The 23,947-nt window shown below is 37.6% G+C and overlaps 1 protein-coding gene across 1 annotated transcript in view; it reads right to left on the reverse strand.

Moving 5' to 3' along the window:
* Positions 1-3,549: 3,549 nt before the first annotated feature.
* The window catches only part of LOC109477257 (F-box only protein 3-like), a 31,974-nt gene continuing 11,576 nt past the window's right edge, over positions 3,550-23,947 (reverse strand). Inside the window, exons 7-14 of the mRNA XM_019778343.1 lie at positions 11,892-11,937; positions 11,189-11,273; positions 10,391-10,513; positions 9,938-9,969; positions 9,637-9,720; positions 8,085-8,198; positions 7,570-7,643; positions 3,550-3,916 (exon numbers count right to left, since the gene is read on the reverse strand). Of these exons, the coding sequence (XP_019633902.1) occupies positions 3,752-3,916; positions 7,570-7,643; positions 8,085-8,198; positions 9,637-9,720; positions 9,938-9,969; positions 10,391-10,513; positions 11,189-11,273; positions 11,892-11,937 (723 nt within the window). The 3' untranslated portion in view covers positions 3,550-3,751. The remainder of the gene's footprint in view (positions 3,917-7,569; positions 7,644-8,084; positions 8,199-9,636; positions 9,721-9,937; positions 9,970-10,390; positions 10,514-11,188; positions 11,274-11,891; positions 11,938-23,947) is intronic.

Raw genomic sequence — 23,947 nt, forward strand, 5'->3', positions numbered from 1 at the left:
GTGTGTGGCCTGTTCTAAACTGTTTTGACTCAAACAAAAGTCGCTAAATCTGTAAATATTAAAACAACATGTTTTGTCTCATTCCTCACATAGAATAGACTTAACGACCCGTTTAAACGGCGTAGAAGTCGCGAATATGTGGAATATTTTATAAATATCTGTCGTAAACCAGATCTATGGGTTAGGTCAACCGGGTAAGACTTTAAGAAGAAGGAATTAGCGATAAGATGAGGTGGAATATCAAGACGTTACCTGTTGGTTCACCTGTGACGTGGAGACTTCTGCACACCTGGAGACGCCCAAGTGTCCTTACCGTGTCATACGGGCGGCACATCAAAGGCTAGGTGTGCCCACAGGTACGTTACGTCTACCTTTGGTACATATTACGAAATTTTGGCATCATATATTCCTGCTCTAAATTAACTACGATCGCGAAGACTTTGTTTTGTAAGGGCAATATTTGCCCCATTTTCACAGGCATTAAAATTCAACTTCCCCACATTATATGACTGTATGAAATTTTCACTGACTTGTCTTTGTAAGTGTATGAAGTTTTTAAAATGACCAGCCATTCTTAATTTTTGTGTTATGTGCATTCAAACATTTTGGCCTCCCTATTCAACCCCCCCCCCCCCAAAGTTACTACTACTAATGTCTATTGCTATAAACAAAGTTTGCAGCCCAATGCTGTTTTACTTTTCATATGAAAGACATCTGACTAACAGTACAAGAGTTTCTCATCACGGTATTCTTACCTTATGGACTGGAGCCCACGGAATTCACAACTTGTCGTCCAACGCACTTGTCCACCTCATAGAACTGGGGGTTTGTTGGTCTTTGGCTGTTTTCTGATTAGCCCAGTTCTAAAAAACGGGGGTAATTCAACCAGGCCGGCTATGTTGTCTATGTGCAATCAGAAAATAGCACATAAAAGCTCCCAAAGACCCTGCAGACCCCGAAAAAAAAGTTTTTGGCATGCTATGGAGGCTATCCATCTCTGGGGACAGTACTGTTACCTCAGGGATGACGTCACGTTCCCGCCGAAATGTCAGCCATGACGGCCGTTGCCATGGAGATCAGACGACAGCCTGGGCAGCAGTTCTGCCCACTTCCTGGTGAGAACTGAGACTTCATTCTTCGCGACAGTCCGGTTCTTGGTTATCTACGTCATAGAGCTGAACGAACCCGATTGGCTGAATTCAAGTTTGATATTGCAAAGTTAGTGAACAGAGAAAAAAATGAAAAGGGGTAACAAATGCCCTTAAAACATGTTTACCTGCTCGCCAACTATTTGATACAGAACAACTAGAAGCCTCCGCTTTAAAATTGCCCTTTGAATGCCCCCCTCCAAATAATATAAGTTTTAGGGCAGCTAGTCTTTCTACTTTCCTTGCCAACCAAGTTCGTCAATAAATGTATGAGAAACAACAAATGAAATTGGTACAGCCCAATCCACAAATACACAATGAAAGATCCACTTCTCATACCCTCCTTTGTCTACATAGAGTAATGCTTTATTCTTCCATAGGCTGACAGTAAGAACATAATCATAATAAAATAAGGAATATTTCACAACTAAATCACACACTCTGCTAGCTATGTCAGAGATTTTTTTCTTTGACAAGCGTTCTATACAGAAAAAAGGAATACAAACTAGAAAGGCCAATATTTGCTTTGGAGCAAATATAGCGATGGGTTCACCACATTTTACCACATGGCAGGGAAAGAATGAGAAACACAAGGGAAAACAATGCTTTACATTGATATAACTATAGTATGAAGTAACATACAACTAAGACTACAACAGTTGGATAGCTATTCCCTACATTATTGGTTAGGATTGCATAATGCAAACTGTTGATTTTCAAGATAAAAAGAAGCGTTCATAGCCCGCATTCCAATGCTGGAGCAGGAAAGCTTAAAATACCTACCAAAACACTTGAATACAGACATACTGTCAGTATGGCATGGCTCTGTGCAGGTGTAAATGAAGTTAATCCAGTTAAATCCCAACAGCCAATCAGCAAGGAGAATAGAGGAAAGCTGCATGCCTATTGGTTGATGCCTTGCATGCCATTGTGATGACTCATGTCCAAATGTGGTAAACACTGCACACTTACACAGTAATACATTAGCTATTACACAGCCAAAAAACTCAAATAAAACCATTCTAAAAGCCTGTATCACAATAATTTAAAAAACGCCTAGGGGTATTTGCCCACTGTACCTCCATACCAAATTTCAGGACCTTAGGCCCTAAAATGAAGAAGCTGAATCCATTTAAAGATATGGCAGGAGGAGGAGGAGGAGGAGAAGAAGGAGAAGAAACATCAGAAAAAGCAATATGGTTTCACCACACCACTTCGTGGTGTGGTGAACCCATAATAACAAATAAAACTATGCATATTGGTGATACAATATTTGTTGCCAAAAGAATGAAAGAAAAGATATTGCAGCTATACAAAATTAGTTTATACAAGGTATGTTTATAACAAGGAAATAAAGATCTAACGTTACACGTTTTTATAAATCTATGCCTTGTAAGGTGGCATTATGTGACAGCTATAAGTGTCTACCTTTTGTTTTCAAGAAATGAAATACATTTTAATGTAATTATGGAGCAGAAAAATAATAACAGGCAAACCTAAACTGAGAATAATACAACAGAAGAAGTATTACTTGAATAATATAAACTTAAAAATTCTTTAATATAAAAAATCATTACAACCTATTTCATGAAGGGTATGTTAACTCTTATGTATGCCCATAAATTCTAATTTTTTCATCTTGGAGCTCTTTTGCACAGAGGATGTGTTATTTTAACACTATCTGAATCATCAGCAACCCTATAGATACTATAAGATATCTGGTATAGAAGCATGTTTGGTACAAGATGCTATGAAATAAATACAGTCTCATGCTTATACAGTATTATACACTGTTTCATGCAAATGTTCATTTCGTTCTTACTAAGTTGATATTGTTTGCCTATTATAGACTACTAGTTTAGATTAGTGAAGAGTTTATGTCAAAAGAAGGCATGCCTTAACACAGTACATGTATGTATCATAGTTTGATATAAGTTTTCTCTGTTAGATTGATAATGATACATGGAGTAACATACAGTCTGACAACACAAGAAGGGGAAAATGACAGAACAAGTTTTAGACAAGGATCCAACATTGTTGTTTCTCTATCTGTTGCTGTTTGGTGACCCTTGCATGAAAGTTTGGTTGGTAAATCAACCATAGTTCTACTTTCCATTAGTTTTCCTGTTTTAGACTGAAAATATGAGTTGTTAAACTTTGCTAGTTTTTGCTGGAGTAACTTCTTAGGGTCTGAGCAGACAGAATTGTGAGAGTCGTGTTTGCTATATTTTGTGAACATGGCAGTCTTATAGTCTCCAAGCAGATCCTAGGGGGCAAAAGATGGTATCAAATTTGCCAGGCTGTATCCATTGGTCAGCGAGGGTTCATTTGATATACCACCCAAGGGCTCTCTCTGGCCAATGGATACTGCCTGGCCAATTTGATACTGCCTTTTGCCACCCTAGGATCTGCTTGGAGATTAGTAGTCTTAGGGTTTGGGTAGACAGAATTTTGAGAGTTGTCATGTTTGCTATTTCTTGTGCCATTCACCATAAACGTGGTAACATCTTAGGGTCTGAGCAGACATAAGCTTGTGTTTGCTATTTCTAGTGCCAGTCTCCATAAGCCCAGACCGCAGGTGACGTTTGCACCAGACAGGCTAGTCAGGAGTCAGGATTCTGTCGTTCCTCCTCACTGCGAGGGTCTCCCTCCTCATCCGAGTCGACCACGGTGTGCCAGGCGGCCCCGTTCAGACGGAGTTGTGCCGCCGTCACGGTCGCTTCCCGCATTACCTCATCCTCCTCTGGGCTGGGGATCAGGCACACACGCTACGGGGGAGGCACGGGAGAGGGGAGGGAGGAGTCATTACGGATACGGGTGGGTGGTCAGGTGCAAAGAGTCATGGTGCTTTTTGTAGTACTGTATTGCATTCTTAATTCAGTTTGTGTTGCATTCTTAATTCTGCACTTTTTTTCTTGGAATTCACAAAGATAGATCAGCTGTTCTTCATAACTATAGACTATGATGGTATAGCTTTTAAAATACAATACATTGACAGATCTACAAAACTGAAGATGTCCATCTTTCACACTACAAAAAATGTTTTTTCTTGTTTTTCTTAATAATAAATATTTTCTTAATTCGTGGACAAATTTTCTCACACAAAGAAATTTTAAGACTGAAGACGGATGAGTAAGAAAAAATTTCTTCAAGTGAATTCTCCCACGAAGAACTTTTTTCTCATTTTTCTTCAGTGAAGAAATTATTTCTAAAAACGGTAATTGCCTTCAAGAATTTCTAGAATTTCAAGTTTAAATTTCTTGATCTTCTTGTCTAGCAAGATTGTTTTTCTTGATTGTTCTAAGAAATACTAGAATTTATTTCTGCCCTTTCTTGTATTTCTTCTGATAAGAAAAAGCAAGAAAATCAAGATATCAAAAAACAAGTAATGGTTAGAATAACATTCTTATATATTCTTGTTTTTCTTATCTAGAAACTTAAGAGAGGCATTTCTGAGTTTTCTTGGTAATGTTTAAGAAAATACAAGAAGCTGTTTCTTTCTTTTCTTGTATTTTCTTCAGGTAAGGAAAATAAGAAAAATCAAGATTATGCTAAACACGTAACACTAGAATGACATTCTTAAATGTTCTTGTTTTTCTGATGTAGAAACTCTGAGAAAGGTACTTCTCAGTTTTCTTGGCAATGTTAAGAAAATTCAAGAAGTTGTTTCTTGCCTTTCTTGAGATATACCACAAATGTTCAAGTCATGATTAGAATACCAGTCTTCTTTCATTGTAAAGAAATTTAGAAAGGCAATTCTTGTTTTTCTTGTTTATGTTCAAGAAAATACAAGAAATACTTTCTGGTTTGAACTCAATATAAAGTTTGACCAATGGCAGCATTTGTCATGTGATCTTTGTTGTAAGCCCCTGATTGGTGGATTCATATCCCAGATGACAGTTGCTCATGCAGGAGACAGAGTTCAGTTCGTGGAAGATGCTGGTGCTGTTAACTTCTGTTTCTATCAAATGATTCGGAGCAGTTTCAAAGTCAAAAACAGGGTACAGGGGATCTTGTACAAGAGAGGCAATGGAGATTGCTGTCAGGCTGCAGAAAGAACCAAGTTTGGAACAGAAATGCTGGATTTTTTTAATATATACAAGGTAAGTGCTTCCGCACCCCCCTCCCCCCTAGGTTAAAAAGAGGTAAAATTAAGGGTTCATGATCGGTTTAGGGACAAAAAACAAGCATGAAAATCATTAACTAGGATTTTGAAATAACAATTTAGCCTCTTTAAATTTGGTTCAGTTCAAAACACAATATTTTTCTCTGTAACTTAGGAGCTTATATGTTAAAAGTTACCAGCTATTTGCCCATGACCTAAAGGTCATTGGGAGATTACATTCCCTCGCTTCAGGGTTAATTCTGAAATACTGTTACAGCAGTAAAACAGTTTTTATTTTTATCTGGAGGTAAAAATATATTTTCATAAGTAACAGAATGATATTTTTATTTAGCATTTATTTTATATCACTGCCTCAGGTACAATGTGTGTTTACTTGTGACAGTAATAATAACTTTTTTTTCCAGATGCAGGAGGATTGTGACCTTGACAATGCTGAGGTTTTCGTCGTGTAGGGAGAAATGCTATCCACTTCCAAGCTGGGTCTGAACAGACTGACATAGCGTGTCTACCAAGATGATTAAAAGTCCAAGAAGTTTTGTAATCAGATCTTGTTAAAGATAATCTTATGTTTATTATTGTAAGTGCATGGATGATGATGATGATGATGATGGATGTTAATCTTTAAAGCAAGAAAAACTTTCTTGGATCAAGAAACTAAACTTGGTCTCCTGGTAAGAAATATGTTCTCAGCATAAGAATGTTTTTCTTAACAGAAAACATTTCTAGAAATAAGAAATTTGGTCTTGTGGCAAGAATGGTGTTCTTAGTATAAGAATGTTAATCTTAAAAGCTAGAAAAAACGTTTTAGTAATGGGAATTTTGGTCTTGATATTAAGGACCTTGGTAAGAAACATATTCTTTGTATAGAATTTTAATCTTTAAAAAGCAAGAAAAACTTTCTAAGGATCAAGAAACTTGGTCTTCTGGTAAGAAATATATTCTTAACAGCAAGAAAACATTTCTAGAAATAAGAATTTTTGTCTTGTGGTAAGAATGGTGTTCTTAGTACAAGAATGTATGTTAATCTTAAACGCAAGAAAAACTTTCTAGTAGAAACAAGAATTGTGGTCTTGAGGTGAGAAAGATATTCTTGGTATGAGAATGTTAATCTTAAAAGCAAGAAACTCTTTCTAGTAATTTCATCCAAAGACCCAAAGAATTTTCATCTTTGGGTAAGAAAAATATTCTTAGTTTAAGAATGTTAATCTTGAATGCAAGAAACTCTTTCTAGTAGAAATAAGAAGTTCCGTCTTGGGTTGAGTAAACTATTCTTAATTTCCATGTAAGAATGTTAATCTTGAAAGCAATAAAAAGTTTCTAACAGATGAAGGAATTTCGTTTTTTTGGAGTTAAGAAAGATTCTTAGTATAAGAATGGTAATCTTAAAAGCAAGAAATACTTCCTGATAGAAATAAGAATTTTGGTCTCAAGATAAGAAAGATATTCTGAGAATGTTAATCTTAAAGGCAAGAAAATTTTCTGGTATAGGCAAGATTTTTAGTCTTGAGATAAGAACGATATTCTTATTATTGGAATGTCAATCTTCAAAGTAAGAAAAAAATTCTGTTAAAAATAAGAGTCTTCATCTTCGGGTGAGAAAAATATTCTTAGTTATCATCTGAAAATGTCAATATCAAAATCAAGAAGAACTTTCTGGGATCAAGAATCCTGGGCCTCTGGTGAGAAAGATATTCTTAATATATCAAGAACTTCTATCTTAAAAGCAAGAAGCCTTTTCTGGGCACAAGAATCTTAATGCTGTAGAGAAAGGTATTCTTACTATAAGAACTTAAATCAAGAAAAGCTTCCTTTAAGGTAAGAAGTACTTTTATATGGAACACATGTATTTAAGATCCTAATTCTTACTTTCTTAAAGAATTACGTTCTTGGAACGAGAATATGAATCTTAATGCAAGAATATCATTCTAGATGTTTCTATAATCCAGCTACATGAATATAAGAAACCGATAAGGAAGATATTCTCACTACAAGAAAAACTCTATAAGAAAAAAATTCTAAGAAAAAACTTCTTAATTCGTGGACAAAATCTTTTTCTTACACAAAGAAAGTTTTCTTCCCTGAAGGATTTTTTTCTTTCTGGAAGAAGAAACAAGAAAAACAAGAAAATGCATTTTTTGCAGTGCAGTAAGTAACATTCAAAGACCTTAACTAGTTTGCAGTATCATCTTCCCTATATCACAAACTTTAAGGCTTCTTTAGTTACTAGTATGCTGTTAGCACGCACACACACTAACACACACACACACAAACACATACAGGGGGCAGTGAACTCACCCTCCTGTCTCCAGCTGAGCAGGTGGGGAGGGCGCGCATGTGGTATATCGGACACTCCACCTTCAGAGGCTGACCTGGGGGGGGGGCATGGCACAGCAGGAAGTATTAGTACATGTTACATCTATACACAACTCTTAAAAACTAATACTATAGAAAACAAGCAAATGCATAATGTTTACCTTTGCATAAGGTCTGCTCTGTTAATTCTTACTCAAACACATTCATGTACATGTGTACATGGTGACAGGAGTCTAAATCCCTCCTGCTATAAAATTGCAATTGTAACCCAACATCAGTCAGTTACCATGGTGACAGACGTCTGGTTCAGGTCATTGAGCTTATTTGTTTTTTAAACCTTTTGACAAATCTACAATGATGTAAAAAAGATACCAATATACATAGCTTGCCAAGCCATACTGTCAGTCAATGTCCCCCTATTGCTAACGACCACCCCTATATTTTCCAAATAGTACGATCTACACCATCTACCTGAACGTGAGTTTGGATTGTCCCACCTGTTTTTAGGTAGTGCATGGTGAAGTAGCCCCTCATGGTGCCTGTGGGTGTGTTGAAGGTGGTGCAGCTTGTCCACTCGTAGGTCGTGCCTGGTCGGATGATCGGAAACTCACCTAAACAAACAAACAAACGAACAAATTATTACGAAAAACAAAACACTCAGGGAGTCGAATTCCCTATCACCTGGTGTATAAAGTACCATAAACTCATATGTTTTGTGGGGGCAATAAACATATGTCATTGTCATTATACTAATTAGCAGTTATACAATCGTAGTTATACAATGTACATTGTATTAGTCAACTTTGTACAAATTTTGTTGTAATCTGTGGTTCATATCATATATAAAAGCTGTGTGGCAAACTTGTGCAATAAATGTCTTCATTCAACATTAAATCTGTACACCTAATTTTTGGACTCTTTTTTCATGGAAATAGATTTTAAGGGAAAAACAATACTTTACATTGATACTGCCTACAAAGCTTCAGCGAGGTCTTTAGTTTTCAGTCAGCAAGGTCCTTGGTTTTTAGACTGTCTTTAAAGTAATAGAATTAAGGGGAAAAACAATGTTTTACATTGAAACTGCCTACAAAGCTTCAGTGGTTTCCAATCTGTACACCTTAGTTTTTAGACTGTATTTATAGAAATATTTAACTTAAGAGAAAAAACAATAGTTTACATTGATACTGCCCACAAAGCTCCAGTGGTTTTGAAACCCCCCCAGCTATGGCACATATGTTCCTGTTTGTATTGTTTGCCTTTATGAAGTATGCAGGTGTCAGGACCTTCCCACTCAAGTATGCGCGGCATTCTTACAGAAACACAATGAGCGTACTTTGTTATAAACAAGGTCTCCTTCCTACTGACTAAGGGTTTTGGTGAGTGACAGTTTAGAGGGGCCTGCATGCCCTTTTTCGTAAGGCGTATATCAGGCCTTTTTAGTCTTCATAATCCATTGGCAGCCTCCCCAAGAATCTACGTAATTCGTAATAGCACATTAGCCACAAATCGTAAAGTCAGCACTGAGACTTTAACGTAATTGGTAATTTGCAGCGAAAATTTTGCATAATTCGTAATCACTATCCCCCCATGCAGGCCCTCACTAAGGGTTTTGGTGAGTGACAGTTTAGAGTACAGCTGGAGAAATGCCAGAAATGTTTCATTTTTGTCTTTGTCAAGTTTTACTTGAACATTGATGCTTGGAATGTCAGGTGGTGAACTTGCCAATTAAAACTGTTTTTGAAAACAACTTCGGACCTGTGGTCAAGCTTGTCAATTGCATTGTTTGAACACAGAGAAGTTCGGAAAGGTCTAAGGCATTGTTTGCTTTTTTAAGCCATGTGAAATCTGTACTGTGTGTCACGGACATGGTTGTCCATTTGAAAAAAAAAAAAACTAAAGAAAACGAAAAACATAACAACTTGTTTGTTTACCTCAGAAAATGCATAAGGTGTACATGAATCATTTTTAGGATACAGATATTAGGACATGACAATGATGAGAATCTGAGCAGCAATTCTAACAAACAAACAAACAAACAAACAAACGTACCTACGACACCAGGACCCTCCACCTGGTCCACCCACCCATCAGCGTTGGTGATAAGCCAGTACCGTCTGTCCAACTGACACGCTTCTGTACGGAACAAACAAACACACAAATACATTATCAGATTCTGTTGCAACAGTACTTTGTCAAGTATGTAGTATTATTAATATCATTATTGGAAAGCATTATGATACCATATTTGTAATGATTCATAGGTCAACATCGTAGCTGACTATGTGTGTGTGAAAAATGCTGAAACATTGGCTGAATATACAGGAACTCTATATACAGAGGACAACTTTACCTTCAGGTGAAACACTCTTGTCCATGGACATCCTGGGGGAGAGATGGAAACAAGAATCATTGATAAACAGAAGCAAACATTTAAAAACTCCAGAAAACATCTATTCAAGACTCATAAATAAACTTTTCACTTATTTCAGTAAGCTCAATTTCTTGTGTTGGAAATTACTGTTCAAATACATTATGACTTCTACCAACACAGATGAGCTTTCTAGATTTAACCCTTGTCCTGCTAGCATTTTTTTACATTTCTTTACTAGGTCACAGACCTTTTTTTTGCCCTGTGGTGGCATTGTTTCTTCTGCATTCATTGCATTTCGCTGCTGTGTTGTGCATTGCATGAGAAATACCCCCAAATTGTACATAATTATACAGCTGCTATATAGATCGTACTGTATGTGCTCCACCAGACAAGGGTTTTAAGAATTAACCAGGAGTGTCCTTGACCCCTGACCTTATTCTGTAGGTGAAGAAGTAGTGTGGAGGGTTGACTGTGCTGAGTTCTGGACAGAACGACGTTCCTACGGTTACCGTGACGTTATTGGTGACAGCAATGCAGTCTGGGTCCCTCAGGTACCTGTAAACAGCGGACAACAAATATGTGAATGCGTCGATGAAGGTTAGACATCCAGGTAATAAGATACGCCAAAAAGCAGTTACTCAAGCAACTGGAGATGATTTTGGAAATGGTCTGATGTTTCAGGTACCTAAGTCAGTGTCTCGACAAAAGCTAGTGGATACTACCAAAATCATATCCAGCTGCTTGAGTAACTGTTTTTTGGCAAATTCGTGAACAGTTTCATCAGGTTGGTAAGACGCTGAGTAAAGAGACTCTTTTTACACAACCAAGTGTTTTATTCAGACGACGTTTCGGTGACTGTCTGTCACCTTCCTCAGGGCAATTCTGACTGGTTCACATTGCACTGCAGCACAGGTGTCGCTGCTATAGATGCATTCCCAAACGTACAATATTTAGATATATACACATATGCGTGATTACAGCGAACTGTATCTACATTTTACAGCAATGTTTGAAATCTTTCAGAAATCTCTCGAAGTCACACACAGTGGCCTTAACTTTACAGTAGAAGAGGCAGCTTTTTCTCTGTATGTTAAAGTTTACATTATGCTGCTTTCTCCGGACCAACTTTTACGTTTTGCTGCCTTCTCAGAGCTGTGCTCTCTCCAAGGATTGGGTAGAAACCATATGGATCAGTCCATTCTGCGTAAGGGGTGTGCAGATGCGACTCACTTGTATATTCTCTCCTGTATGATGGGGTAGTCACCCTGCACCACCCTCTGCACATGTGTAGTGAACCAGTCCGTGAAGTTGTTTCCTAATAAGGACGAAAAACGTGTTTCCTGGCATGGAAATGTTTCCATATAAGGAAGGAAATATTGAATTTCTTTCGTAATAAGGGGTAAGAAGAAGTTTCCAAGTCTGACTAACCTCCGTAGCAGGCTCATAGAACTGGGGGTTTGGTGGTCTGCGACTGTTTTCTGATTAGCCCAGTTCTCAAAAACGAGGGTAATTCTAAACCAGGCCGGCTATGTTGTCTACATGCAATCAGAAAATTATAAGCACATAAAAGCTCCCAAAGACCCTGAAGACCCCAAAACCCCCAGTTTTTGGCGTGCTATGGAGGCTAAAGTCTAATAAGACAATTTACTAATAAGACAAAAGAAATTGTACTTCTGTGACAATATGATTGAACATGTTTTTTGGATTCTTCTGATTATCATCTTGTGTGTTGAACATTTTTCATGAAAGATGATATGATAAAACTGATGTAATAATTAAACTAAAGCGATCAAATTACATTACTTCTCTTGTTTTTCAGAAACGCCAAGAAAATGTAAGACAAGGAAAATTTAGGGATTAAGAACTTAAAACATCAGGGCATCTTCCCAAGGAGGGACAAGACAAAAGAGTTTTCTTAAAAAAGGTTTCTCACCCGAAATGAACTGATCGATGGAGGCAGGACCCAGGACGACATGATCCTACAGAAACAAACAAACAAACAAACAAACAAACAAAGAAACATTTTAGTCATCTGTTTGGTTAAACAAGTATACAAGTAGTTGATACGTGATATATGAATTAGTATGCATTTTCATTTCTTCCTAAATTATCATGTATATTAAAAAACACCCCTATCTTGAGTTAAGCCATTGGGCTGACCTCATTAACATAATTTATCCACTTTTACATGTCCATGAAAATTTATACTTAAATTCAGCTGTTTTAAACTAAGTTTGCTTAAGATACAACAATGTAACATAGTTTCTGTTTTTAACTGATGCTTAATGTTCTTTAAAACAAAATAATCCATCTAAAATTATTTTTTAATCAGTGTTCAACCACGAATAGTTTGTATTTCAAAATCTTTTAGTTGTAGTCACAATCTGGTAATGACATGACATTGCGTTGTGTTACTTTGACTTTTGACTAAGTGAGTAACTTACTTCATAATTTCTGGAACCCCCCAATAAGCCCTGCACATTAGTGCACAATGTGTCAGTGGCTTGAGGGGGTAATAACAATGCAAGGAAGTACATTTTTATGTTTGCCTTCACAGAAGAAAAACATATCGTGTTCGCTCATTTTGTTTCTTCTCCTGGAAACAAATAAGGTCAATGACATGGACCAGACGTCTGTCACCATGGTAACTGACATGGTAACTGTAACTGTGGTAACTTTCCAGGGGGTATAGAAAGATATACCCCCTGGAAAGGCTATACCTGCTACCTGAACCACCCTATGTAAAGAGCCAGGTAAAACGCTCATTAACATAATTTATGCACATTTTCAAGATCCCTTTGAAAACCTACTTCAGGCTTCCAATGTTCAAACCTGTTAGCAGTTGAACTATTACCACTGTCAAAAAGTTTCTTTCTGCATGGTAAAATTTAGCCAGGCATTATAACACAACTTGCAAATGTATTGCAAAGATAGTAAACCCACAAGAACTTAGATCAACGTGTACATAGAGGCGTAATTCAGACCCATTGTTGTTACTCTCATGATTTTTGGGGACCCTTGTAAGCACTGCACAATGTGCTAGCAGCTGAACGGGTGGCAGCAAACAAAAAGCAATGGCCTTAATTTACAACGGGGTCTAAAGGTCCTGAGTTTGAATCCCTTTTGTTGTGCTATGGGAAAGGCCTTTCATACAAATATTTCCTCTTTTGTTTCAGGTGGGGATGAGTACAAAAGCACATAGCTTCAGTTAGGGGCATCCTCTTGGATGGGGTAGAAAGCTGGAGAGGTCACATGGTTGAGGAGAGCCACACATTGAGCATACCAAGCATTTCCAGAATGTTCGCTGTCTCCGCCTCATTAACATAATTTATGCACCCCAGGAAAAATCGGTGTAAAATCACATTTTGAGGCTTCCCTGACCAAAGAAAAGAAATATACAGCAATGTATAGAGTAGAAAGAATATCTTCCATTGTATGAATGTTGGAATATCCAAAACATATCATCATAACTAGTTAAAAAGGATGTCACAACCACAAACATGTAAGTCATTTTTGTGTAGTAGTCTGACCATGCACCTTAAATCCTCATTACTTACTTACTTACTTATCCTATTTTTGGGCACCCCTGCATTCTTTAAGTAGGTGTGTGGGGTGATAATAAAATTGAAAAGAAGAGCGTGATTGGTGGGATTTGAACCCAAAACCTTGTGATCCTGAAGTACTATTATGGGGGCTTTAGGAGTATGGTGCTTACATATATCTATTTCTCATCAGTAAGAAAGCAAGGAAAGAATAAAATGTGTAACAAAGGTACATAGTCTTTGTGTGCTATTACTTAAAAACCATAAAATGGTATCCTGCATTTGAAAAAGATCACCCAGATCAAATTTCAATCTCTTTACCCAGGAAGCATAGCAGAAACCTCATTAACATAATTTATGCCACTATCAAAATGCATTGAAAACTACATTTTTTTGGGCTGAAAAAAAGAGACTTTTTGGCATATAAACCTAATAAGATTGAATGATAAATCTCTTACTACAATGTCATTCATCTGAGATACACCACAGCTTTTAGAACTAAAGTTTATCAAAAGATCCTAACCACAAAGTCTAGCAGTGGGTACACACTATCCAAATGTATCGGTGCATGTTGGTCAGCATTCTTGCAGTAAGATTACCATTCTTATAGGTTAAACATTACCAAGAAAAACAAGAACTAATTTTTGAACACCCGTGATTGGCGCTATTTAAGCTGCACATGGGTGGATAAGTAACAAAATCAGTCAAAACACACCAAACTGTATACAAGTACTACCCCAAAATACAGAAACAACTTTTGTAAGCCCAACAGCAAAGAAGAAACACAACGAGTGTTGGAATGTACCTACTTCCAACTGTTAAAAGGTAAGGGTAGTCCCATACTTTCACACCCCTGCTAAAAAGGTTACTAGTTCAGCCTCATTAACATAATTTATGCTTAATTTAAGATCCACACAAAAACACATTATGTTATACAACTATTGACAAATGTAAGCAGTTAGAACAAGGAAAATCGTAGATTTTGTACCTCCGGGTATTGAAATGTGTGTTGCAGAATGTTGGGTGCATGTTGGGACTGTTCTTTAAATTAGTGAATTCGCGCGAATACCATTTTTTTCGAAAATTGGCTAAATGATCTGTGAAATCACTAATCCCCCTAGCCGACTGGAGCCCAAAAATAGAAAGGACAGGGGGCATCCCGTGGCGAATCTGGCTGCCCGACCCTCAGCGACCAGCGATAATGTAAACAAACACCCGCTCCGGGCGCCAGCCGCCAATCGTCCGGTGCGTGTTACCCTTCTAACATGTAAGTAAGGCCATGTTGATTTGATTATATGGATGACATCCTCTGGGAACCCCAAAACTGATGCGCGCGTGCGAATAGTAAAATCTGAGCTTTTTATTGTATACTTTTATATGTTGTTTGTTATATACATGTAGTTGATGGTGTTGAATTTTATGTGTTAGATTTAGCCTTCCTGGTTGTGTTAACACAGGTCAGTATTTTCATCTGCAGCCTATAACATGTACCCACGAACGGGCCGCCACGAACTTATGCCACAAGGAACTCGTAATGAAACTCAGAATGACAACCGGAGCCGTTAAATGGAATCAGACGTTAAAAATAACTGCTGAAGTACCTCCCCGCATGTGCAAGTCATCCTTATTGTCACTTCCTCCATTTTCCGCCGATTCTTCGTATAAATTGGGGAAGTAAAGGTCTGAATCCGCGGTATTTGTAAGTTAGTCGTAATATTTTAGAAGTCGTAATATACGCCGAAAACAACCAACACAAAGGTTGCGCAACAGTACGTTGACCCCTGACCCATTGGCTAACCAGGAAGTGCCGATTACGTGTCCTGTGAACGCGTACTAAAGTATCCCCCCAGCGGGTCCCACCAGGCACGATAATGAGACGTTGATTGACGGCACATGTGGTTCACATCTGAACAGTTTCAAAGAAAGAATTTATCGACAATGCTGACACCCCTCTGTGTGAAAGGTCAGATCAGTGGTCGCGACCTCAATCGTCCTTATACATGCAAAGGTCAAAAGCTGAGGTCCACTTTCACACTGAAAGGGGTGTCCATCGGCGGTCTAAACGCATCATTTTCACGCACTAAAACACACATACTAAAAAACCAAAACAACGTGCACCATCTACAGCCCAACAGCAAAACGTATACCAAGTCCCAGACATATCCGTCCACCCAAACGCGAGAAACGGGTGCGAACGCAATTTTCGTCTTCCCTCACAAAACCTCCGCGCTCGGGATATACATCCCTACCCGGAGGTAACAATATAGAAATCACAAGGTGTGTTTTGGACGGTTATAGCATATCTATAATATTACATAAATAATGTATAACTAGTTTGCAAAGATGTTCAGGCCACATTCACTAACTGCTACAAGTGCATTAAATACCTACTGCTCACTTGACGATGTTGTGATACCACTATAGCTCTTTTGGAAATTATGTAAACAATTTTCATACACCCCCAAGCACTGCACAAAGTGCCAGCAGCTAAAAGGGGTGAAAAATAACCAAAGGAGAAAAGCTACTGGGTTAAAATATTTAGTGATTTTGAAAAACACTGATTTGAATTGAAAAATGGGCTAATAATAGTTTAAGGTTACATAGGGAAGACCATATCATGCCTAGTGTCTAATATGTACCAATATATGCAAAACTGTGAAGTGAAATGAGGGTATGAGCTGACAACTAAAATTGACAGCAATAACTTTAAACTACTTCATACTACAAAATAGAAATATATTGCACAAAAAAGTATTGCAATATAATTATGTACTTACAAAAGGTAAAGGTACCCCATAGAACTACCACAATGCTTGCTGGTTCAGCCTCATTAACATAATTTATGCTCAGTTGAAAGTCCATACAAAAAGTCATCATAGTGTTCAACTATTGACAAACATATGCAGTTAGAACAGTGTAGGAATCACAAGGTGTGTTTCGGAGGCTTACAATATATTTGTAGTATAATAAAAGTAATGTATAACTGGTTTGCAAAGATGTTCAGACCACACCAACTAACTGCTACAAGTCCAGTAAATAACTACTGACACTAAGTTGACCCTTGGTATATAATATATGTCAAATAACTAATTTTTTACACCCCAAGCACTGACACAAGTGCCAGCAGCTGAACAAGGGGTGAAAATTAACCAAAGGAGAAAAGCTAGGGGTCTGCATGGGGATGTTGTGTTCGTTAATCCCCTGTCATAGCCTCTACCAGGCTTGGGGAGACGGCTGGAAAGAGTAGAAATGGGCCAGATAGAGAGATAACTAGTCTCCTTCGCAGTCTTCTTGGGCGTCAGCGTTTTTTTCTGTGAGCGACGCGAGTAATATGCCGCCGTGAGGGACGATATGCTGTCGAGAGAGCGCGAATCCTTCTCTCCGCGGCAAAAACTCCCGCCGGCAGCATATCGTCCCTCTCGGCCGCATATTACTCGCGTCGCTCACAGAAAAAACGCTGACGCCCAACAAGACTGCGAAGGAGGCTAAGAGATAACATGCCAAGGGAGTTGGTCCGGCATGTTATCTCTCAATTTGGCCCATTTCTACTCTTTCCAGCCGCCTCCCCAAGCCTGGTAGAGGCTACCCTGTCACACATTCATGAATTTGGCCTCCTGAACACTAGCCGAGGCGGTAGGGATCGAGATTTTCAACCATAAGTCACCAAAACACCTGCCAACCATCCTGGAATAAGGCAGCAGTGTTTTGGGCATATTAAGGGATCAAATTTGGCTCCAATTCAACTAAAATTCGTTTTGATTCACGTACCAAATGCAATGTTCCTTATGCAATATACATTGTACTAGTACTTGCTGGCTCAGCCTCATTAACATAATTTATGCTGAAGAGAAAAAAGCCACATTAAATCATGTTACAGCGTTTAACTATCAACACATGTAGGGTATGAAACAAGTTTAAGTGTGTAAAGGTGCATTTTTAACAAAACATTGTCATTTTGGTAATAACTCAAGATGTACAACCTCTTTGCAATGGCAAACATCCCACATTCATTAATGCTATCACCCTACACAAGATTTTCAATAGATTCTCCATTATACAACTGACATCAAAGTCAATCAGAATAAACAGTTTTTTTGGACACCCAAACAAGCACTGCACAAAGTGACAGCAGCTGACATGGGTGATTTATAATCATAAAAAAAGGTCAATATCCATAAAACCATCATCAATTGATGCAATATGGCCAAGACTGGCTAAAAACGCTGTAAAATTTGCAGTATTTGTAACACTGGCCAGTACCAAAGGTGTCAATACCACAATAACAAACTAGAAATGGCTTAAACAAGACAAACATGTAATTGGAGAGGACCAAAATGGCTACAGTGATCCTTGTGCAATACTAGCATACCTGCTGGCTATGTCTCATTAACATAATTTATGCTGGAGTGAAAAACGCCACATAAAAACAAGTTATCGTGCTTAGCTATCAACAAATGTGGGGTACAAGACATGTTTAAGTGTCTAAATGTGTATTTTTAACAGAATGTTGTCATTTTGGTAATAACTCTTGATGTATATACTTCTTTGCAATGGCAAACATCCCACATTCATTGGTGCTATCACCCTACAATGGGTTTGCAATTAATTCTGCCCAATCGAACGTCAAAACGGAACAAAAAACAGTTTTTTTGGACACCCAACCAGCACTGCACAAAGTGCCAGCAGCTGAAAGGGTGATTTAAAATCTAAGAACAATATTCATGAAACAATCATATGGCCAGGACTGCCTGAAAATGCTGTGAAATTTGCAGTATTTGTAACACTGGCCGGTACATAAGATGTCAATACCATAAGAAAATAACTAGAATGTCTGTTCAAAGTAAACAAGACAAATATGGAGAGGACCAGTGATCCTTGTGCAATATACTAGTCATGCTAGTACTTGCTGGCTTTGCCTCATTAACATAATTTATGCTAACTTGAAAAAGAGCAAGATAAAAACACGTTACCGTGTTTAGCTATCAACAAATGTGGGCTATGAGACATGTTAAGGTGTCTAAACAAGCATTTGTAATGGAACAATGTCATTTTGTTAATAACTCAAAAGTACAACTTCTTTGCAATGGCAAACAAACCACAATCATTGGTGCTATCACCCTACAATGGCTTTGCAATTAAATCTGTGCACAATGCTGTTATTCGGTACTATCGAGTTATTCGAGTACAATTTATTCATTTTTTGGACGCCCCAAGCACTGCACAAAGTGTCAGCAGCTAAAGGGGTGAAATTTAATGAAAGAAAATAATATAGTTAGATACTGACATTATGTACATGAATGTGAACATTTTGTCCTTCGTATAGTTTTGTGGATATTGTTCTCCAGTGAACCAAAATATGGTATTAGTACGGCCCAAACTTTTAAAAGATGTATCAGTCCCACCTTGGTCACGTATAGACTAGCTGAATACAGTTGGGTGCCATCAAACATGTAGCTGTAACATTGGCAACTCACACTTCATTAACATAATTTATGCAACATGGCAACGGACAGCAAAACCTAGCTAAAATGCTATAAACTTGCTGTTTCTGTACATGCTATCTACTCTACGTATAATATGACAAAATGAGAACAAAAATCAGTACCTTTTTGCTACACCAATTCAATCATTTCTACATTGCTATTGCGCTGTGGTGGTAAGAACCATACGCCATAGATAACTAGCCCCCTTTTATGTTTATTCTGATCTGCATTTCAGCTCATCCAACACTTAAGAATTGGGACTCACCCATTTTAGTTTTATTAAGCAAGTTTAAACTGTAATAATTTTTGGGCCACCCAGGATGAACCTGGGTGTAGAAATAATCAAAGAGCAATACAACAATGCAACATACAGCTAAAAATGGTTTGAAATTGCTACATTTCTACATGTTATTTACTTTGAATATACAATGTTTGGTGATGATAACCAAAATATGGTATTGGTATGGCCCTTTTTAAAGACATATCAGTCCTATCTTGGTCACACATAGCTTAACACAGTTGGGTGCCATTAAAATCCCAGTGTAAAGAAATGCATACAGGTAGCAGTACAGGTAATGGAACCCCGTACCTTATTAACATAATCTATGCAATATGGCAACAGACAGCAAAAGCTAGCTAAAAATGCTATAAAATTGCTGTTTTTGTACATCTTAGTTAATCTGAAATTCTGAAGAAAAGATGACAAAATGAGAACAAAAATCAGTACCTTTTCGCCACACCAACATAACAATTTTTATTGTACTGTGGTGGTTTTAACCATTCACTATAGATAACTAGCTCCATACGTTGCTTAAGTTGGGTATTCTTAAACCCTTAACTTTTGATCCAACACAAAAAATTGGGACTTACCCAGTTTATTTTTTGGGCACTCAGGATTTTAATGTAGGAACCTGGGTGTAAAAATAATCAAAAAGCAGTTTATGACATAGAATTAGAAGACAATATTTTTGAGTTGTATTTTTTTATGAGTTGTATATGAAAACAGTAAAACACAGCTAGGTAGCGCTGAGTTCCATCATGCATTGACAACCTGTCCCTCATTAACATAATTTATGCAACAGGGCAACATACAGCTAAAACTGGCAGAAACGCTGTAAAATTGCTACAATTGTACATGTTAATTACTCTGAATATACAATGTTGCAAGGCAAAAAAACATTTGGTACCTTTTCGTTACACCAACACAACCACTGCTACAGTAATATGGTGGTTAAAACCATACATTATAAATAATTTGCTGTCCACTTGACTTCGTCAGTACTTTCTCATCCTCAACCGAACTAGAACGTGAAAACGTTAATTTTTACAGCACCCTTGCACTGGCATAATATGTCAGCAGCGAAAAAGGGTGGTAATAAATGAACCAAAGGAATATAAGAGTCCAGAATTTACAATAGCTAGCCTGAAACTGAGTGGAAAATATGATATTTTCAGGCTCAAACTTTGATTCTGTTACTGCCTGTCCTTGGACCTCATTAACATAATTTATGCAACAGGCAAAAGTTAGCTTATAGCTGGCTGAAAAATCTGTAAAATTGCTATATTTGTACGTGCTATTTACTCTGCATATACAATGTTACAAGATGACAAAAATTGGTGCCTTTACAATACACCTACACAGCCATTGCTATGGTCCAGTAGTGGTTAAAATCACAGAGTAAAGTTGACTAGCCCTCCACCTATCTTGGATTCAGCTCTGCTCAACTTGTCAATGAAACGAACTAACGAAACGAAATTAAATTTTTGCAACACCCTTGCACTGGCACAAAGTGTCAGCAGCAGAAAGGGGTGGTATTAAGAACAAAAGGAATTCTATTACACTAGTAGTATGCTTGTCTGTGAATACTGTTAGCAGAAAGCCATTGGTACCCTTGACCTCATTAACATAATTTAGGCTACACGGAAACAAAGGGCTATGCCTGGCTGTAAGGCTGTATTTTGCTGCATTTGAACACGTTACTGTAGGTATTTGATGTTTTGAGATGAGAAGAAAATAAGTATCTCTACTTCTTATAAACACAACCATTGCCATACTGGTACTGTGACAGTTAGAACCATGTAGTGTAGTTTAAGCCCTCTACTTTAGTTGGTTCAGTTCTTTCTGACGAAAATGCCGATCGAGAAAGTCGAAAATAAATTTTTGCGGCCCTTGCACTGGCACAAAGTGTCAGCAGCAAAAAGGGGTGATAACAAAGAAAAGGAATCCTCCAGAATTTACTTCTGTTACAGATACTGCTTGTCCCTGCATACTGGTAGCAGTATGGCATTGGCAACCAGGACCTCATTAACATAATTTATGCAGCAGGGGGGCATACAGCTAAAAACCTGGCTAAAACCATAAAATTGCCATATTTTGAACATGTCATATACATTCAGTATGGGCTCTTCGAGATTGTAAGAAAATCGGTACATTTTCATCACACCTACACAACCATTGTTATGATACAGTGGTGGTTTGTACCCATACACTAAAGTTGACTAGCCTTTCAAGGAACTTGATTCAGATCTTCACGGCTTTATACGACGATCAAAAACGTTCAATGAATTTTTGCGGCACCCTTGCACTGGCACAAAGTGTCAGCAGCAGAAAGGGGTGGTAATAAACAATAATAGTAATAAACTATAACTTTATAATTTTCGTTTTGTGTGCCCTTTCATAGGGTCAACTATCATTGTGTAGTCTCTCCTTTCGTGTAGTCACTACTATTTTTATTTGGTCCGGCCTACCATCCAACAGGTAATAAATGAACCAAAGGAATTTCATAATCAAGAATTCAGTATCCATTGGCCACCCGGCCACCCAAATGGATACGAACCAAACATCTGCTTGGAGATTATTCTGTTACAGTTAACTGCTTGTCCCTCTGGTAGCAGTAAGGCATTGGAAACTTGTACCTCATTAACATAATTTATGCAACACGGCAACAGTTTGCTAAATCTGGCTAAAAAGGCTGTAAAATTGCTGCATTTGAACAAGTTTTTCTCCTCTTAGTATTAGATATCTTAAGACAAGAAAATCAGTACCTTTACTTCTCATTAACACAATCATTGCTAGGGTACTTTGTATATAACTTGAATTCGTTCCTCCCACCTTTGTGTATTGTATGATATTTACCCAATTTTTGCGGCACTCTTGCACTGGCACAAAGTGTCAGCAGCAAAAAGGGGTGATGATAAATAAACAAAATAAATAAATAAACAAAAAGAATAGTAAAGGTGTTAGCTAGCCATTGAAATAAATAAATAAATAAACAAAATGAATGCTGAAGGTGTTAGCTAGCCATTGAAATAAATAAATAAATAAACAGAATAAATAGTAGACGTGTTAGCTAGCCGTTAAATTGCGTGGAAAATATGAACCTGAACCTCATTAACATAATTTATGCAAAGGCAAATGGTGGGCTAAACCTGGCTAAAATGCTATAAAATTGCTGTATTTCAACATGTTATATACACTCAGTAGTAAAGTATAGTAAGTATATATATATATATATTTACTTTCAGTATGACATTTTAAAGATGACAAAAAAACGGTACCTTAACTGTTTACATCACACGTTCACATGGTGCAGTGGTGGTTAAAACCACAGAGTATAGTTGACTAGCCCTCCAGCTCACTTGATTCAGTTCTCAACGATGCTTAGCGCGCGATACCATCGTTGCATAGAAACATTTTTGAAGCATTGAATTTTTGCGGCGCCCTTGCACTGGCACAAAGTGTCAGCAGCAGAAAGGGGTGACAATACATAAACAAAATAAATAAACAAAACAATAAATAGTAAAGGTGTTAACTAGCCATCAAATTAAGTGGGAAATATGATATTTACAACCCAAACACATCTTTTGGCGGCTAAAAAGACAGTATCAAATTGCCAGGACTGTTACACTCAAGTAGAATGTACAAGCATAGGCAACCTGCACCTCATTAACATAATTTATGCAATAGGGGAAAAGACAGCTAAACCAGGCTAAAAATGCTGAAAAATTGCTGTATTTCAACATGTTTTATACTCTTAGTATAAAATCTTCAAGATGACAAGAAAATCGGTACCTTTACATCACATATACACAACCATTGCTAAGGTACTGTGGTGCTTAAAACCACAGAGTAGAGTTGACTAGCCTTCCAAGTCACCACTAGTTTGATTTCATCTCCTTTGCCGGAACGGTAACCTGATTAAATATCAAATTTTTGCGGCACCCTTGCACTGTCACAAAGTGTCAGCAGCAGATAGGGGTGATAACAAATAAAGATTATATATATAAACAAACAAACAAACAAACAATGGATTGGCTTGGCCCAAACTTTTTGATTAAGATACAATGTATATCAGTCACACGTAAATTACTAGTACCTGATATGAACATAGCTATCCAACTGGCAGTGTTCAGTAGCACTCAGGTACAGTATAAGCATTGGCAGTCCACAACTCATTAACATAATTCATGCAACACAGCCATATACAGCTATACCTGGCTGGAAACACTGTAAAATTGCCGGATTTCAACATGATACATACTCTCTGTATGAGACTATTAGGATGGCAAGAAAATGAGTACCTTTACATCAAACATACACAACCATTGACATGGTACTGTGGTGTTACAACCATACATTATAGTTGACTAGCCATCCAAGTCACCACTAGTTTGATTACAACTTCTTTGCCGGAACGGTAACTTAGTAGTTGAATTTTGAATTTTTGCGGCACCCTTGCACTGTCACAAAGTGTCAGCAGCAGAAAGGGGTGATAACAAATAAAGATTATATATATAAAAAAAAAAAACAAACAATGGATTGGCTTGGGCAAACTTTTTCATTAAGATACTAGTACATTGTATATCAGTCACATGCAAATTACCTGATATGAACATAGCTATCAGACTGGCAGTGTTGGGTAGTCCATACAGGTACAGTATATGCATTCACAGTCCCTACCTCA

This window comes from Branchiostoma belcheri, unplaced genomic scaffold, assembly GCF_001625305.1.
Source record: "Branchiostoma belcheri isolate BF01 breed outbred unplaced genomic scaffold, Haploidv18h27 scaffold105, whole genome shotgun sequence".
Lineage (NCBI taxonomy): Eukaryota > Metazoa > Chordata > Leptocardii > Amphioxiformes > Branchiostomatidae > Branchiostoma > Branchiostoma belcheri.